Source organism: Bombus vosnesenskii, unplaced genomic scaffold, assembly GCF_011952255.1.
Source record: "Bombus vosnesenskii isolate JDL3184/JDL3185 unplaced genomic scaffold, Bvos_JDL3184-5_v1.1 scf7180000013266, whole genome shotgun sequence".
NCBI classification, from domain to species: domain Eukaryota; kingdom Metazoa; phylum Arthropoda; class Insecta; order Hymenoptera; family Apidae; genus Bombus; species Bombus vosnesenskii.
The window spans coordinates 2773309-2792345 of record NW_022882926.1 but is presented as its reverse complement, the minus strand read 5'-3'; the positions used below and the strand labels follow the sequence as shown (position 1 = coordinate 2792345).

The 19037-nt window shown below is 30.4% G+C and overlaps 2 protein-coding genes across 3 annotated transcripts; one reads left to right on the top strand and one right to left on the bottom strand.

Annotated features, from left to right (window-relative positions):
- Positions 1–17: 17 nt before the first annotated feature.
- Positions 18–17620, top strand: LOC117243560 (exostosin-3). 2 transcript variants are annotated; one of them, XM_033511162.1, is made up of 28 exons: positions 18–126; positions 208–405; positions 977–1105; positions 1185–1352; positions 1823–1983; positions 2076–2239; positions 2313–2645; positions 2731–3000; positions 3084–3395; positions 3476–3632; positions 3707–3894; positions 3975–4129; positions 4232–4449; positions 4533–4767; positions 4826–5076; positions 5925–6175; positions 6673–7130; positions 7227–7395; positions 8846–9084; positions 9413–9481; positions 14390–14930; positions 15012–15853; positions 15918–16133; positions 16203–16413; positions 16477–16733; positions 16812–17216; positions 17288–17392; positions 17512–17620. In XM_033511162.1, exons 2-28 carry the CDS (start codon positions 244–246, stop codon positions 17614–17616), a joined length of 6771 nt encoding a protein of 2256 aa, XP_033367053.1. In that variant the 5' UTR covers positions 18–126; positions 208–243; the 3' UTR covers positions 17617–17620. The 2 variants fall into 2 exon arrangements, with proteins under 2 accessions (XP_033367053.1, XP_033367052.1); XM_033511161.1 differs by lacking the exons at positions 18–126; positions 208–405; positions 977–1105; ... (15 more) ...; positions 8846–9084; positions 9413–9481 and adding exons at positions 13475–13912; positions 14059–14295.
- LOC117243563 (DCN1-like protein 1) lies at positions 9602–13300 on the bottom strand. The gene is made up of 5 exons (XM_033511166.1): positions 13148–13300; positions 12408–12621; positions 12137–12305; positions 11808–12021; positions 9602–11686 (listed from the first exon to the last, which is right to left on the bottom strand). The coding sequence occupies exons 1-5, from the start codon at positions 13148–13150 to the stop codon at positions 11522–11524; spliced, it is 765 nt and encodes a 254-aa protein (XP_033367057.1). The 5' UTR covers positions 13151–13300; the 3' UTR covers positions 9602–11521.
- Positions 17621–19037: the final 1417 nt, after the last annotated feature.

Below are 19037 nucleotides of genomic sequence, written 5' to 3'. Positions count from 1 at the left end.
GTAATGTTGGTGCTGCTCTCTGAACACCATAACGCAAACGTTTCACAAATTTTGTTTCTTATTGTCTATTTGATCCATGTTTGATCTGATGTATCGTGGGCCGATAACTTAACCTCAACATTTTCTGTGAGTACTCACGCAGGCGCAGATGCTGTTTTTTGATTGATATATAAGGCTGTGGCAGTACAAAGGAAACATCTCAAGTAGTTTTTCTGGAGTTGCAGTGGCAGTGGCATTTGAAATATGGCAGAGGTCATTGATTGTAATTTTCCTGTTTGGGGTCTTTTACCTAAAAAAGAAACTGGTGTCACTCAATTTCTTGCAAAATATCCTGAATATGATGGAAGAGGAGTCATCATTGCAATTTTCGATTCAGGAATTGATCCTGGAGCTCCTGGTATGCAGGTAAGTGAAGCTTTTATATAGACACGCCTCGCGATTGTTCAAGTCTCTGCTTTTTCTTCTACTTTTCTTTCATTTTTAAATTTTGACCAAATATCATAATTTTATTTCTGACAGTAATATATATTGTCAAAAGTCTTGGCTTGCTGAATTCTTTTTGTTTCTTATAAATTTCTTTGTGTTTTCTTTGTATACAAAGTGGAAGTCTTTGAATAATTTTATGTGAAATTAATAATTTAAATTTATTCATCTTTTCCTTTATCTTTATTTCGTAATTACTTCAATCTCGAAGATTTTTGTTACATTGTAATATAATCATTGATTGCTATTTTGTGTCAATTTTGTTGTAAATTAACAATTAACGTGAACATTGTTTACCATGGGATTATAGGTGATTAAATACTAAAATGAAATACATTAGTCATTCCTCCTTGCTATTAAAATTTATAAATTTGAATCAGCCTTTCTTGTATGATATTTGTGAAATGATAATACAACAGAATTTTCTTGAACAAAGGAGTAAAATTAAATTTAAATAAATTGCTCTATTTTATAACAAATACATTTAATATAGGAAACTTCAGATGGGAAGCCAAAAATTATTGAAAGATATGACTGCAGTGGAGCTGGAGATGTGGATACCAGCAAAATTGTACAAGCACCTGATGGATATATAATAGGGATAACTGGTCGTAAATTAAAGGTACATTTCAAATAATGTCTGAAATTAATAGTGCTCACTAGATACACATAACAGTAAAAGAAAATTATTTTTCTCTCAGGTTCCATCCAACTGGAAAAATCCTTCTGGACAGTATCACATAGGAGTAAAAAATTTGTATTCACTATACCCAGGAAAATTAAGAGAAAGAGTATTATTAGAAAGAAAAAAGCGATCATGGGACACATGTCAAAAATCTGCACTTGCAGAAGCATCTAGGCAATTACAAGTAAATAAATTAATAATTGCATTTTGATTGCATATGATAGACACAGAAATAAGAAACTTTCATTTCAATTTTATTTAATTTATTAAAATTTGATATCTTTAAATTGACTCTCAGATTAATTAAAAGCATCAAATATTTAAGAATAAAAATGTAAATAGGCTTTTAGACCATGTGATCCAAAGATAGGGTTGTTGTGGATATGTTGAACCATGCAATCAAATGAGGCCAGTTTCACAATGTGTCACAGTGATCTGTATCTAATGCTATATTTATAATTGGCAGTTCGATCTATTGTAAAGGCATTGATTCGTTGCATAATACCATGTAACGTTCTTTTATATTTTTTAATAGTGTGCTTCGCAACAAGAAAATGATTTTAATTAAGATATAAGCAAATATTTTATGGATATGTAATTTTCCAATAAATAAGAAACAACTTGATTTTTACGTTACTCAACTATTGTACATAGGAATTTGAAGCAAAGAATCCACAAGTAAACAGTTTAAAAGAAAGGCTAGAAAAAGAAGAACTTGAAGCTAGAGTTGAAATATTAAATAACCTGGAGAAAAAATACTCTGATGTAGGACCTACTTATGACTGTATTGTTTTTCATGATGGTGAAGTTTGGAGGTAAAGATATATGCAGAATATTTAAGATTTCAATTAAAACATTTCCTTTATAAACATTGCTATTTGACTTAATTGTTTATATTCTGTTATAGAGCATGCATTGACACTTCTGAAGAAGGTAACTTAGAAGCTGGTGTCTTTCTAGGCGAATACACTTTAACAAGGGAATATGCACCCCTTATACCAGAAGATCAATTGAATATTAGTATTAATGTTCACGACGATGGAAATACGTTAGAAATCGCTGGTTTATGCTGTAGGTATTAATGAGATTCGATCTGTTATTTTATTTCGTTTTCGTAACTACAATTAATCTCGTTATATTGCAGCAAGTCACGGAACGCACGTAGCTTCAATTGCAGCAGCGTATTTTCCCGATAATCCTGAATCAAATGGTGTAGCTCCTGGTGCTCAAATTATTTCATTAGGTGTCGGAGATGGCCGCATCGGTACAATGGAAACAGGAACTGCAATAATACGTGCAATGATACATGTAATGAAACACAAAGAGAAAATACATGTAATTAATATGAGTTATGGAGAACATCCTCATTGGTCTAACACTGGGAGAATAGGAGAATTAATGAATGAAGTTATCGATAAATTTGGTGTAACATGGGTAGCATCTGCTGGTAATCGTGGACCAGCTTTGTGTACTATTGGTTAGTTGAAAGAACATTCGAATATATTAAATATATACTCGAACATTAACATCTAGTACATCCCATCCATTTTAAAATCATATAGGAACACCACCAGATATTAGTACTAACAGTGTGATTAGTGTTGGTGCCTATGTTTCTCCTGATATGATGGTAGCTGAATATTCTTTAAGAGAAAAAATGCCGGGCATGTCATACACGTGGTCATCTCGAGGTCCAATGATCGATGGTGGAGCCGGAATTACCGTATGTGCTCCAGGAGGTGCTATAACTAGTGTTCCCAATTTTACATTAAGAAAAAGTCAACTCATGAATGGCACAAGCATGGCTGCTCCTCATGTTACTGGAGCTATTGGTATATATCAACATTTCTAAAATATAAAGTTTATGTTACTATAATGAAAAGAAGTATATTTTAATATGGTACTTGTATTACAGCATTACTTATGTCAGGACTTCTTGCCAAAGGTTATCCTCTGTCTCCATATAGCATAAAAAGAGCACTTGAAAATACAGCTCTATATATACAAAATCTAGACCCTTTTGCACAAGGGTCAGGGCTATTACAAGTCGAGCGTGCATTCGATAATCTTCTTACTTACAATAACGTACCTGAAAGGGATATAAGATTTACCATTAACTGTGGTCCAAATAACGCCAAAGGAATCCACATGAGAAGCGGTGTTATTGATCGATCAAAAGATTATGCTATTAATGTTGAACCTGTATTCCTTAATAGCGAAAATACTGGTATGACTTTTACATATGTTATTGTAATACTATATGTCTTAGTTGGATGTGATTTATTATAATACTTGGATACTTTATAGATCCCGCAGTTAAAATTGCTTTCAATTTGAAATTAACTTTGGTATGCGATGCACCTTGGGTACATTTTCCAACACATCTTGATTTAATGAATATGGTTCGCGCATTTGCTATTAAAATTGATGGATTTAATTTACCCGAAGGTGTTCATACAACTAGGTAAATACGTTCGGACTAACATATTTTTTTTTATATTAATAATGTGTAATATCAGTACTAATTGTCATTTATAGTGTACGAGCGTATGATGTAACAGACGTTGCAAAAGGACCAGTGTTCCAAATACCAATAACTGTAGTGCAGCCACAAACACTGCCAAAAACTGCGGTCCTTCCAGACTTAGCATATACAAATGTCTTATTTAAACCGAATACAATTCGTCGACATTTTATTCTCGTTCCTGAAGATGCAACATGGGCGGGTATGCATTTTCAGCAATATTTATTTCATATGTACAATATTGAACACATAAAATGAATGTTTTAATATAATTCAATTCAGTGGTTAGATTGAAGAGCACAGAAAAAGATAAAACTGGAAGATTCGTGATTCATAGCGTTCAACTGAAACCACGTTTATCCTGTAAAACTCTTGAAGTTAATAAGTTGTTCACTGTTACTTCTCAATCAGAAATTGTTCATCCATTTGCTGTTCAGGTATTATTAATTCTCTTTATACATTTTAACAAAACGTTTAGTATTATCAAATAAGAATTTAGGTGTAAGTATTATGAAATAAGAAACATATTTTATTCATAGGGAGGATTGATCTTAGAAGTGGTCATCGCGAAATATTGGGCAAACATAGGTGACATGTTAGTGGATTACTTCATTGAATTTCATGGTGTTCATATCATAAATGGGAATCTTACAATGCAATCTGGAGATGGAATAAATCGCTTAGAAGTGCGAAGTTCTCTTAGAAACGAAGAAGTAGTGCCCAGTATTTGCCTTAAATCATCCGTACAAATATTGAAGTACGTAAACTAACAGTGTTGCACACGATGTATATCAATGAAAACGAATTAATGGAGTTCTACTTTCTATCCTAATATTACAGACCCACTGACGCAAAGATCGCTCCTTTACGAGACCGAGATATTATTCCTCCTTCACGACAAATTTATGAATTGCAATTAACATATACGTTCCACTGTGCAAAGGCGACTGAAGTAACTCCAAATGCCGCGCTGCTTAGCGATTTATTATATGAAAGTGAATATGATAGTCAGATGTGGATGATTTATGATACTAATAAACAACTTATTTGTTGTGGAGATGCGTACCCATCCAAAGTAAGAACGAGTATATTAATATGAAACAATGAGGAAATAATGCTATTTTTTATTACAGTATGCTAATCAAAAATTAGAGAAAGGCGATTATACTTTGAAAATACATGTACGTCATGAAAAGAAAGATTTACTTGATAGATTAACGGAAATGCCGTTCCTTTTAAGTCACACACTAAGTAATCCAATTAGTCTAGATGTATATGCCAGTCAGTCACAAGCCATTATCGGTGGCAAGAAAATGATAGCAGCTTCAGTCCCACCTGGCCACATTCTTCCTTTGTATATTGCTCCTTTATCGAATGAAAACAAGTAAGTATTTTATTTGAAGCATAATATTTTTTTTTTAATACTATATATGACAAGGATTATTATTTACTATGATGTTAAAGAAAATGTATAATTATTTTAAAGTTCATTCACGCATAGCTTATATTCCTTCCTAAGATTATTATTTTACATTCATTTTGCATGTAGCAGTACATATATTATTTCTTTATGCAAATAAAAATTGGTGCATGAATGTAAGATGTAGTATATATGCAAGATGTGTACGTTCAAAAAATGTTAGATCAGATAATTTGTGAAAAATTGTTTTATATTTCTTTTTATTAATCAACTGTTTCTAAAGTATTACTAAGAAAATTTTCTTTTTTTTTTCGTTCCGCACTGCAGCGCTGAAAACAAGTAAGTCTATAGCATTCTTTCTGTAAACATTTTTAAACATTTACATGCTTCTAATTAAAAATAACATTAATTAAAGCAGATTTTTCTTTAATAGATATACTTCTATTTTATGCATTACTTCATTGCATCAATATTTTTATTTAGTTTCGTGAATTTACATGCTTTATTATTTAAAAAACATTTTATTTATTGCTTACATTTTAGATCTGAATATTTAGATCAATATGTGTATCTGTGCATACTAGAAGATTTTTTAATAAATTTTACATAGTGGTTTTGCTTTGTATACACATAATATTTTAGGTATAATGCTTTATGTATGCTTTTTTAAACATAAAAATGCTATACACTTCCTTTTTATCTTAATTTGTTACCTTCACGTTTGATTTCGTTTATAACATTTTGTTGTAGCGAGATTCTTAGGCAATATTAATCTGTTTGAAAGAAAACGAAATTTCTATTTCATTTTAAAGAGTTTCCAGAGGTGCTGCCTTAGGAAATGTTAGTTACTTACAGGGTACACTGACCTTCTGCAAAGATGATAATGGAAGGAAGGTGGATTTCCATACGTTTAAATATATTTTATCTGAACCAAATAAAAAATCTAGTAGCAGCAGTAGTAGCAGTAGTCCCTATCATTCATCAAACAAAGAAAAAACTACTAAGTGGGATGAATACAATGAAGCACTCAGGGATTTCAAATGCAGTTGGCTTACAAAGCTGGGTAATCAGATTTTTCACTCATCTAATATTGATTATATATAATTACATATTGTGTAAGGTTTAGCATCATATAAATATCTTTTTTTTTTTTTCCGGTTTCAATTCAACAAATAGCGCCTTCTACGAGTAAGTTCATTAGAGTGCAATAAAACGTTACTCCAAAATTTGACTTGAAACCCCGTTCAGTTCCGTTTAGATGATTATCGAATTTTCTTATAGCTATTTGTTTTATTCCAATGCACGACTATGTAATATGCATAACAAATAATTTACTATAATTTGTCTTTTCTTTTGTGATGTTCAAAAGAAATTATTAGTAATAATATATATCACTTAACAACATAATTTCAACACAAACATAAACGTATATGTACATTAGAATAATTCATTTCAAACAAGTTTATACAAAACCTGTCCTATTGTTTTTAATGCAAGCATATGTCCACATTTTTATATTATTATTTGAAAATATAATTAATTTGGTATTATTACTAATAGAACCTGGAGAATATGCAAATCTACTCTATGGAGAATTAAAGAATCTCTTCTCTGACCATCTGCCCGTTCACACTGCCATGCTGATTTCTTTGGACTCACCTGAAGCTCGACGTCATGTACCACACGATGACATTTCAGAAGAATCTGTTTCTCTAGCAAATCAAATAATAACTGTCGCAGATGCCGTGATTACAAATATTGATCAAGATAAGCTCTTAGCCTATTATGGTTTAAAAAGCGATCAACGTGATGATGCAGCAAAAATTAGAACCACTATGGAGAAACAGAAACTTAGCTTGATAAAAGCATTAGTAAAGAAAGGATGTGCATTAGCGCGATTGTACGTACATAGTGCAAAAAAAGGAGAGGGAGATCGTCAGTCATACGAACATTTATTAGAGAGTGTAACACATCACTGGCAAGAAGTACAAAAATTCGCTGAACCAACTGACATTAAGGCAAGAAATTTTGAAATATGGTTACTGTTATTTAACATTTATTATTACTTATTTAAAGAAGCTATATGTAAAAACAAAATACTTCTTTACTTGCAGGTCATTACTCTCTCACTGTGGCATGCTCACATTAATAATCATTATGGTCGCTATTTGAAATTATTGTTGCGTTATTACGAAGACAACCCATTAAAAGAAGTTGATGAGAAATGTATAGAACTTGCAAATATCTTAGGATGGGAACATTTGTCACGTCACATTAAGACAAGTATACCGTCGCGCTATCCTCCTTCGTACAGATCGTTTTGATCAATGGTAATTGATACTCATTTAATTCTAAATTAGTTGTAAAGTATAATGAAGTGCACAGATATCTTTTCTAGGTACAGAGGAATCAATTTGATATTCTGATAATGGAAACTAATCATGGCAAACAGTTTCCAATGCATCTTTATGCCAGAACTATTTCTGTTGAGTCATTCAAGTGTATTATACACTTATAAATATATACTTGTGTTCATACTTTTAAAAAAATACGAAAAAATGATTTTAGAAAAATATATTAATTTTTAAACGTAAGAAATTAAACATAAGAAATTATATTACTAAAAGTACCGCTGTTTTAATAGTGCATTTTTATGGCGTTTATTGCATTAAAAGAGAAAGAAGCGCCAGAATATCATGGAAACTGTTATCAATTTAGAAATTAAAGTTTTTAAACAATAATGTGTTGTTTGAGAACATTCATTTCAATTAACATAATGTATATCATTTAAAATTATTTAGGTTTTTCCATTTTTACAATATATTAAATGTAAATAAATATATATATTATATATATACATATGTATACATACAGGTATTTTCTTTATATCCGCAGTATAGTAGTAGCGTTATCGTACTGGATTCTGTTATTTAAAACTGTATACATTTACTTATGTGACTGTGAGATTCATATATAATATATTCAGGTTTTGCTGTCATGGTGTTACATATAGCAAATGTTTCTTCACTTTATACAATAAGCGTTAAGTGCGCTGGTGTGTATAATGAGAAAAACAAAAAATAATTAAAGCTCTATTTGAATTTTATAGTGAATATGAAATGTAAAAGGTAATTCATACTTTTCCGTTTTCTTGCTGTTTTAAATTCAATAATTGGAGAATAATTGCTTAATATTGATTACGCTAGAGCTGTACTATTAAAGGCCAAGATAAAAATAATAAATGCACTAATACTAGCCTTTTAAAAGAAAATAGAATGTCTTATTTTCAAGAAAAACTTACATTAAAGCTTCAATTCTGCTCCATTAGTACGAAGTTGCATACATATATTTCTATTCGATTTACGTAAATATAAAAACAAATTCACCGCTCAACCAGCTTCATGGCTCTTAATAGTTGGAACATTAAATTTTTTGTAAAAATATACTAAGTCAAGATAAGAAAAAATGCTTTCACACGTAAAAATTTACAAGTAATAAATGACACGTCAACCGAAATTTGTATAAAGAGTTATGTCCTTATCGCTGTCGCTCAACTCTTATTTGTCTTCGTATGCGAAAAACTATTTCGAAAATAACGTGAAAGTACTTTGGTACAATCAGGAATTTTCACAAAGTCGATTCCCACCAGGACAAACAAGTAAAAAAGATATCTTCTCTTTTATTTTATCTGCACCGTTCCGAGTACAATATATAATTTTTAACACAAATCTAGTTAGCGAAGCATGTACTCTTATTTGCCTCCTTGTTGCTCAACGAATATCTCAAACAGGATTAATAATATACGATGCGGAAAAATCTCCTAAACTTATTGCTATCATAGCTGAAGCTATGATAGAGGGTAATACTATTCATGCATGGATTGTTAAAAAAGGTTTAGTTTCTCATCCTTATCTCAGTACAGAAGAGGCACTGAGACTTGGGGGCAAAAGTTTAAGTCTATTGAGAGAATGGGTACAAATTAAATTTACATTTTATTATCTCTATTTTGCAATGATTTTGTAATTTATGTAGAATTTGTTTACTCGACAAGATAGGATATAAAACAATATTAATTATTATAGACATTTCAAGTATTTCATGAAAAAATTCAAAGAGGTTTATATCAACATATAAGTAATTTCTTACACAAATGGTACTTAGCACCAAAGTCTAAGAATTTATTTATGCTTCTTATTACTTGTGGACGAACAGTACTGTTTATATTTCAGGAAAAGACTTATATGGTAAGCAAATTAGCAAAATCTGTAAAAATGTTTCTACATAAAACTTTTATCTGTAGGTAACTTTTTTTGACTCTCATAGTCATAGTACAATTACAAATCCAAATCGGGGATTAGTTATTGCACAGGTAAGGATCTGTAACTATATATAGCAAAATCAATATTTGATAAATACTGCAATATTTTATATTTTTAAGTGATAGTAATGCATGTCATATTAACAGTAAAAAAAATAATGTAGACATATATAGAGAATTTGGAACATTTATGCAATTGGTACACGAAGGATATATTAAATAAATGTTACAATACAAAAGCAAACCAATATGAGCTAGCCTTTTTATATCCATCCAATTCACCATGCTGTGGCTGTGATCCTGTATGTAACTGTGGCAATCATTGCAAAAAACAATAACACATAATCCTTACTTTTCAAATGTCAATATGTAAACTTTTTAAAGTTATACATATACATACAAATATATTTTAAAAAAAGTAAAATTTATATATATAACTTCATTATGATGTGTGTATGTATGAAATGATCATGGAACTTTTTGTTTAATTAGACATATTATTTAGATTAAGACTGACGGATTTATTTACATTATGTACAATTTCTTCCTAAAACTATTACAATTTTTTAGTGTTTACGCAATGCATAAACTATTAAAAAAATAAAGTAGCTTAAGTCTGAAAATCGTATTTTCTTTAACATTATTTAAATAAAATGTAATATACATTTTTCGTGAATTTTTTCTGCATTGCGCAAACATATTTCTGACAATATTTTACTGGACTCTCCTTTTTATATTGAATGCATATGTTACGAACTGTTTTCATTTTACCTATTTTAACATTTTTATAAAATATAATCCAAAATTTCTGGACGACGTATTTTTTATATTGCTAATTCTCTACTTTGCACCTTTCAATGTCAATATATCTAAACTGATATAATGTTCTGGTTCCTTAACTGTTAACCATAAAGTTGCAGAGATATATATTTTTTTACACTATATTTCTTTAATCTCTTTGTATTATATATAAATTAAAATGATTAGTAGTAAATTGATGTACTTTACTAAACTACAAAAGCATTAATCACATATTGCATTGTGAAGTAGGGAGAAAATACAAAACTGAAAATGTTATTTATAACTTCAACATTTCGTAGTACAAGCAAAAAGTCTGTTATGAAGATTAAATCTGCTTTTATCAGTTGTTCATTATTTTTAATCATTTGATGTGTACTTGATTCAAACATGCCTTGGAATCAATAAATATTTATAATCACGATTTTTATGACATTATAAAAAAATATATTTTATCTGCACTAATTATAAATGAAACCCATAATTTAAACTTGTAAAAAATTCTTAATTTATTTTCCCTAACATCTATTATACCTCAGAATTACAATATAAATATTACTCTTCACTAATAAAACAAAAACAAATCTTTTTCTGTCACCATTTAAATTGGTGATTGTAAAAAAGATAAGTATACCAGTGCCGAAATAGCAATACATTTAAAATACAGATTTCTCTCTGTGTTTTCTTTTGTTTGTATGTATATTACAAGTGTTCTGTAGAGTGTCGTAAAATTTATTTAATAACAATTTTTAACAACGTAATTTCTAGAAATTACTATCTACAAAAAGGTATAAATGAATAATTTTTATGATTTTTCCTTTTCGAAGCCAAATTCGTGCAAAGGAACACAGTCAGCGATTTCTTCCGATGTTTGCAAATACCTTCGGTAATTGAGCAACATTTTTTTACTGTTATTGTTTTTTCGAACAAACTGATCACATCATATTACTTTGTACAGATAGGTATATAATAATGCAACTCTTATGTATAATTTTAATAGTTACATAATTTGAGATTAAACGATATAAAACCTGTAATTTTATATGAAATTAACTTATTGCTTATAAGCAATAGTTTCTTCTCTTATATAATTTTGTTTACATATTACAGAGTTATTATACACTAAATTGATCCTAGCAATTGTAATACTCCTTTGCTATATATTCTGTACACAAAGTAAAATGATGCTCTATCAGAAAAATATGATCAAGTATCACTTGAAGAATATAAGATTTTATAATTGAATAAATAAAGCTTTTTTTTATATGAAGTTAAAGACGTAACAAAAAGATGTTAGAGGGACTGACGAATACGGGGTTGTGCCCATTCTACAAAATCATCTATCAGTACAGGCCAGGCTCCCTCTTCATCATAATTACTCATATCTGGGTTGATCATGAGTGCAAAGTCTAATAATAAATTCCATGTATCTTTTGGAATTGATCTCTTATGGTGTTCCTAAAAAATTGCGTTAAGTATTTTGTATCATAATTTAGCTAGACAATATGTAAGCTTCCTTCTTAGGCTTAACCAATATTTATATTATAGTTCATATGTACATATACATTAGATATCATACCTGTAAAAATTGACACCATAAAGGGAGGAACTTAAATTTATCATCTAATACAATGTTCCAATAAGCAATTGCCATATCAAGATCTAAACCTTTCTGTCCTGGGTTTTTTGCATAATTAAACGTAAACTGATAAAAGTCTTTAAATTTTTGAGGATCCCTTAATTCATTTTCTAAACTACTTAAGCAGGCTTTTAATTTATCTATACTGTCCACTCTAAACAATAAGTTTAATATACGTTAATAATAATATAAGTTTAATATAAACAGTATTAAAATACATAAAGGATTCAATTCTTTTAGAAAAAAGAACATTAAAAAATTTGCTTTACCCTAAATCTGTCATTCCATTCATAAATTCATCTTTAGTAAATTCACATTGTGTTTCTGCTCTGAATTTCCATGCAATGATTAATACTAATTTGCTTTCAGGGCTTAAATCCAAATCATCCAAAAATTTCATTATTCCATCTGCTGTAATCTTGTCAGGTTCATTTGGATCTATTTCAATTATCAAATTAAACATTACGCAAACGTTACAGGCATATTTTTAATCTTATGTGCACATAGCTATTATGTGTCAAGCATTATTCATAGAATTACCTTGATATCGACTAAATAATATTTCTAGTTTCTTTTTATCTACTGTATTTTTTGGTTCTTTACAATATGCCTCTGGATTTTGGAAATAATTATCACTTGCCAAGTCTAGCTTCCAATCATTTTGTGCTAAACAATATATTGCAGTTTGTTCTCCAGTGTGTGTAAAAGTTATGAATTTCTTCACTTTATCTCTTTGTGAGAACTTTAACTTATGCTGCAACAAAGATTAGAATTTCATTATTATATATTCCAAAGATTAATATAAAAAAAATTATAAGTTCTCCTACTATACAACATTGAATATCACGTTAAATAAAAAATCTGCTCATGACCATGTATGTATGCATTATAATGTTTCACAATTTTTTAATTTATAACAATGAAATCAACATGGACGAGAACGTATAAACAAAGATTTTGTTGCATGTACAATAGCTATTGTTACTACTTTGAGTAGCACCTTGTTGATTTTAAGAAATTTGATAATACCTTCGTGACAATGTAATTTATTAGACTAAAAAGATCATGTATTATTTTGCAATGTCATTAATCAGAAGGTATGTCACGAAATTGATTTGTATTTAATGCAAAAGGGAACAGTAACGTTGACTCATGATAGGTTACTTTAACATTTTTAATACACTGTCTTGGACATATAAGGGAAACTGTAGCTTTTTTAGTAAAATTAAGTCACGAGGATCGTTGGATTAACATAATCCATAAATCTACTAAGTGCTCACCATTTTAGTTAATTTTAGGCCCCCGAAAGCCAAAATATTATTTCCTTTGAACTACACTTGACATGAACATGCGCATGTTCTGTGAAGGCCCTGAGAAATGCAAATACACCAACAAGATTATAAAGCAATGCCACCAGACGTTACCAGAGGAAAGTAACTTCGAGAACAATGTCGCGGGTTATTTAAAAGATTTGCATACATTCAATTTATTAAACATTGTATTTTTCGATACGATCAGATTAAAAAATTCATCGAAAACGTCACGTGATTCGGTTTTACGTCCGGTGGCATCGGTGAAAATCTTTCTTTTTTCTGCGTTTTGTAGAAATCACGACGGATGAAAGTCTTCGTGAAATAACAACAAAACGCTATCGTAAATATTGGCCCACGCAAATGAATGCCTATACTATACACTAAGTTACAAGGCCGTACGTCAAAAACCGAATGAATAAACATTAATGAAGAGACAGCAGTATTTTTATTGATACTGTTTTAGAATGAATTATTATTGGCTCATTGTGAACCTTTGATGGGAAATCTTGTGATTTTGTCAATTCTCTATGCGTATTTTATATGGTTGAACAATTTTTTAAATAAGTATGTACATAAAGTAAAATATATTCGTCAAATTAGTTTATAATAACATTAATGATTTGTTTCTAATGATAATTGGTTGTGTTTTCAAAAAATGTGAGCGGAAAATACTTTGTTGTTAGGTTATTAGTGAATAATGTCAATCAAAATTCCACAATTATCATGTTCTTGGTAAGTATATTCATGAGCATCATAATTTTGCTACTTATATCATCCTTGCTATAAAAAGATATATAATAATATATCGTTAATATTTTGTGTGAAATAAAGAAAATAATGTTGCTTATTATAACAATGTCTTCTCATTGTGTTGGCAGGAATTTGTCAAACAATCACAAAATAAGTTTATTGATTTGAAATTTAAATAAACATGAATGATAATCTATAACACGATGGGAGGAAGTATATTTGAAATACTTCCATTGTACCATCAAAATGGAAGTGGCAGAGAAATTTGTCATTGGATAACACATATCAAATTATCTAGAATTATAATGTTAACATCCGCTGTTTTATTCATTGTACCATTATTTACTCACTATTATTTATCAAAGGTACTGTTTTTTATTCTATATGTATATATATATTTAGATAAAAATGTTATATGTATGAGTGATAAATTTAAAATTAAAAATTTTTTATTTTTAGGTGGAATCTGACTCTCCAGATAAAGACATTTATCGTACATTTTCCACACTGGAAGCTTTTGAAGATTTTACTCCTATGAAAGCTTCTCAGTTGAAGATGAGAATAGAGGAGATGCTACGTATTAAAGTTTCTGTAAATAATGAGCTTAGGGATTTGAGTGCAAAGAGACAAAGACTTCAGATCGAAGTTAGTAGTTTAACTCAAAGAATTGATGAATTAAAACAGGAATTATTACACCAGCAAACAGATCTCGATAGATTAAAGATCAGTGTTGAACAAGCACAAGTAGCTCAAAGAGAAGCAGTGGAAAGAAATACACCAGAATTGGCTCCACCCAAACGTATTTTAATGAATTCTATTCCTGTAGTATTACCTAGCACAATTCCACATTTGTGTAGAATGTATAATTGTTTTGACCACAGTCGATGTGCATTGACTAGTGGTTTTCCAGTATACTTGTATGATCCTGATCAGTATTCTGTAGTAAATTCTGGATGGGATGTTGATGGATTTTTGAAAACTACCATAAAACAAACCTTAGGTATATATGGATAAATAATCTTTTATAATTATATATAAACACTTTTTTTTATAAAAATTAATTAATACCTTTATTTTACAGGATACAATCCGCATCTTACTACAAATGCAGCCGAAGCTTGTATATACATAGTTCTTATAGGAGAAGCTCTCTCTACTCAACAAAATGTAGATAAAAAATTTCGTAAACCTATAGATGTAAGAAAATTACATGCACTCCCTTATTGGGGCGGAGATGGCAGAAATCATATTTTGTTAAACCTAGCACGTAGAGATCTGTCTGTAGAATCTGGAGATATTTTTAGTGGAGTAGATACAGGGAGAGCCATAATAGTCCAATCCACGTTCTTTAGAAATCAATTCCGCGAAGGTTTTGATTTAGTTGTTCCTCCAATTTTGGGACCTCCGGGTGGCGACGTGTGGCAAGAATGTGCACAAATGTTGCCAGCAAGAAGAAAATATTTATTATCCTTTCAAGGAGAGATGAGATCTCCAAGAACAGCTACCATGACACATCAAATTGATGATGCAGATGTAGATATGGAAAGGCTAACAGTCGATGAAAATAATTTAGATGCTTTTATTATTCAACATCTTAAAGATATGAGTATAGGATTAACATTGGATAAATTTTTCATTCAGTTTGAATGTATACCAGCCTCTGAGGAGAAAAATTTAATAGAAATACTTGATTGGTCTCTGTGTGGAACCGATTCCTCGAGGAAAGCTATACTGAAAGAATCAACATTTACTTTAATTTTAGCTCCTAGCAATGCCTCGTTTGTAACTACTTCATCTATGCAGGCTAGATTATATGAAGCATTGCGATCGGGATCTATTCCAGTTTTTTTAGGTGGCGATCAAATTTTATTAAGTTACAGTGAAGTTATTAGCTGGCGTCGAGCTGCTATATTCTTGCCAAAGGTAAAAACTACAATGTCCTTATCTTGATATTATTTTTTATTATTGGACATGTTTTAAATTTCAGGCTAGGGTAACAGAAATGCATTTTTTATTACGTGCCGTTCTCGACACTGATCTTTTAAGTATGCGTAGACAAGGCAGATTAATATGGGAACGTTATTTAAGTACTGCTCAAGGTGCTGTAGATACTATTATAGCCGTAATTAGGGACCGACTCGGCATACCACCCCTGCCAGCACCTCAGACTGCCAGTCCAAGTGTCTTTAATGAAAGCTTTGTGGTAAACGTTATAACATACAGTTATGCAGCTTCTTTTGTGTTACACGTAATAATTTTATTTTTTCTTCAGCCTTTAAAATCTGATACTATTATTGCTGAGCCGGAAGCAGAAGAAAGTCTGGGTCCTTTAGAGCCACCTTATCCATCTCCTGCTTTTAAAAGGAATTATACCACAATGCTGCTGCAAGGGCATGAAATCTGGAACGATTGGGTGGATCCGTTTTATTTGTACCCACAATTACCTTATGATACCGTTCTTCCTAGTGATGCAAAATTTCTTGGTAAATAAATTTATATTCTCCATCCAATAACAATGATTTCATTCTGTACATTATAAACTGTAGGTTCTGAAATGGGATTCAGACCAATTGGCAAAGGTGCTGGAGGTGCAGGCAAAGAATTTAGCGAAGCTTTAGGTGGAAATTATCCAAGAGAACAGTTTACAATTGTTATGTTGACATATGAACGAGAGCAAGTGCTTATAAATTCTTTGGCTCGGTTGTATGGTTTGCCATATTTAAATAAAGTGCTAATAGTGTGGAATAGTCCAAAACCACCCATGGAAGATCTAAAATGGCCTGATATTGGAGTTCCAATTCATGTAAGCTTTTTCTAAAAATTAAGTGAGTATATTCAGTTAGTGAATTATAAGCAAAAGTAGTGATTTCTTTTTATGTAGGTAATCAAGGCTCCACGGAATAGTTTGAACAATAGGTTTCTTCCATTTGATGCTATCGAAACTGAAGCTGTTCTTTCAGTAGACGATGACGCTCATTTACGACACGATGAAATTATGTTTGGATTCAGAGTGTGGAGAGAGCACCGAGATCGTGTGGTTGGATTTCCCGGTCGTTTCCATGCATGGGACCAGAATTATCACAATGCGTGGAACTATAATTCTAATTATTCCTGCGAATTATCAATGGTTTTAACTGGTGCCGCATTCATTCATAAACACTATACATATCTTTATACACACTGGTTACCGCAAGCAATACGCGACAAGGTTGATGAATATATGAACTGTGAAGATATTGCTATGAACTTTCTGATATCTCATCTCACAAGAAAACCACCTGTTAAGGTGAGTGCTAATACGCGTGAAATATTTAATACGCTTGTAATGCTTAACCAAATTTCTCTTTCTTTGTTCAGGTTACATCGCGTTGGACTTTTAGATGTCCTGGATGTCCAGTTTCTCTTTCTGAAGATGATACTCATTTTCAAGAAAGGCACAAATGCATCAATTTCTTCTCTCAGGTAAGTGTGATTTACTATTTTTTATCAAGATTTTTATTGTTTTTTCCACATGTTATTTCCAAAAATGAAATGTAGTTGCAGTGGGTGTATTGTAAAAATCGAAATTCTAATAATTTCAGGTCTTTGGATACATGCCTCTCTTAAACACTCAATATCGAGCTGATTCGATATTATTTAAAACGAGAATTCCACATGATAAACAAAAATGTTTTAAATTTATATAAAAGAGAAAAAAGTAAAAATAATAGAATATATATATATATATATATATATATATATATATATATATATATGTATATATATAATTATATACATTTAGTAAATATCACTTGATAGAATTTACATGGTTTTGATAAAATTTTGACTGAATTTCCTATAAAGTATATAAATACATAGGTCAAACATCGTAGGATTTTTTATTGTCGTCACTTTTTTATTGTACCTTTTTTTATCGATGTACACGTTGATTGAGTGAAATGCACGTTCGAAAAAATTTAATGATGAAACATTGTTGACTGCATACATATATTATAGCGAATATAGGACATAGTGCGTAATCTTTTTATGTCCTCGTACACATAACTTATATCACACCAATGATAACGATTTACGGCGGAGCGTAATAAATTTATTTACAAAACCGAGTTTAGTTTTACGATGCACGAAGCAGGACGAAAAATATAAAAAATGATATTGAAGATGTATACAATACACATATGTATATGTTATAAGTTCTATACGACCGAATTGGAATACATCACTTTTAATTTATTTGAGAGTACAACTAATATGAATACGATCGTTACTCTTCAGTGATTATTGTTATGTACAATTTGCACAATAATCTCATTTGTACATAACGACAGTGTAAACTACGCTATCTAGGAATTATGCTTATCGAGATAATGTAAATAACTATAACTAAATGGAAATAATTAAATATTACTGTTATGGCAGTGTGCGCTAGTGAATGAATACGAAAACGTATTCCATACAAAATTGAGAAAAAGTGCTCCTTCTACTAGAAAATCGATAAAAAATATTTATATCAACGTATAATTATCTTTTCTTTCTAATTTCGCTTGCCATTTATTCTTACATTGCTCTTTGATAATGCTTCAATTGTTATATGTTATTTTCCACCTAAATGTGCCAAATTTGTAAGAATTTAAATTAGCTTCTCTTGATCTATTAATTTCACATAATACTCTTAACAAATTATTTATAAGTACGTGTACCGCACATTATTCAATTTTATGTAACGCATTGCAATCATTATGAAACATGATATATGTAAAAATGATTTTGTCGAATCTTACACGATTGATTGTAAAATTTGACCTGAATTGAGTTCAGATGCACGTGCAAGAAAATAAAAATATATATTATTTATGATTGTACATTGGAACCTGATTTACGATCCGTATAATATTACTTTTTATTTGATTCTCGCGAAAGAAAGATACGATTCAGTATCTTTGGCTACCCTCCATACATCATTAATCATGCGTGTATTGCATACCATAAAAGCAGATCAGCAGAGTCTACTACTTTAGGTTGATGGCTGTTGGCAGCTGATTTTAATATTGCTCTTGATTGATCGACATTTAAGATGTGATCTGTCGAAACAACATTTTTTTTCATT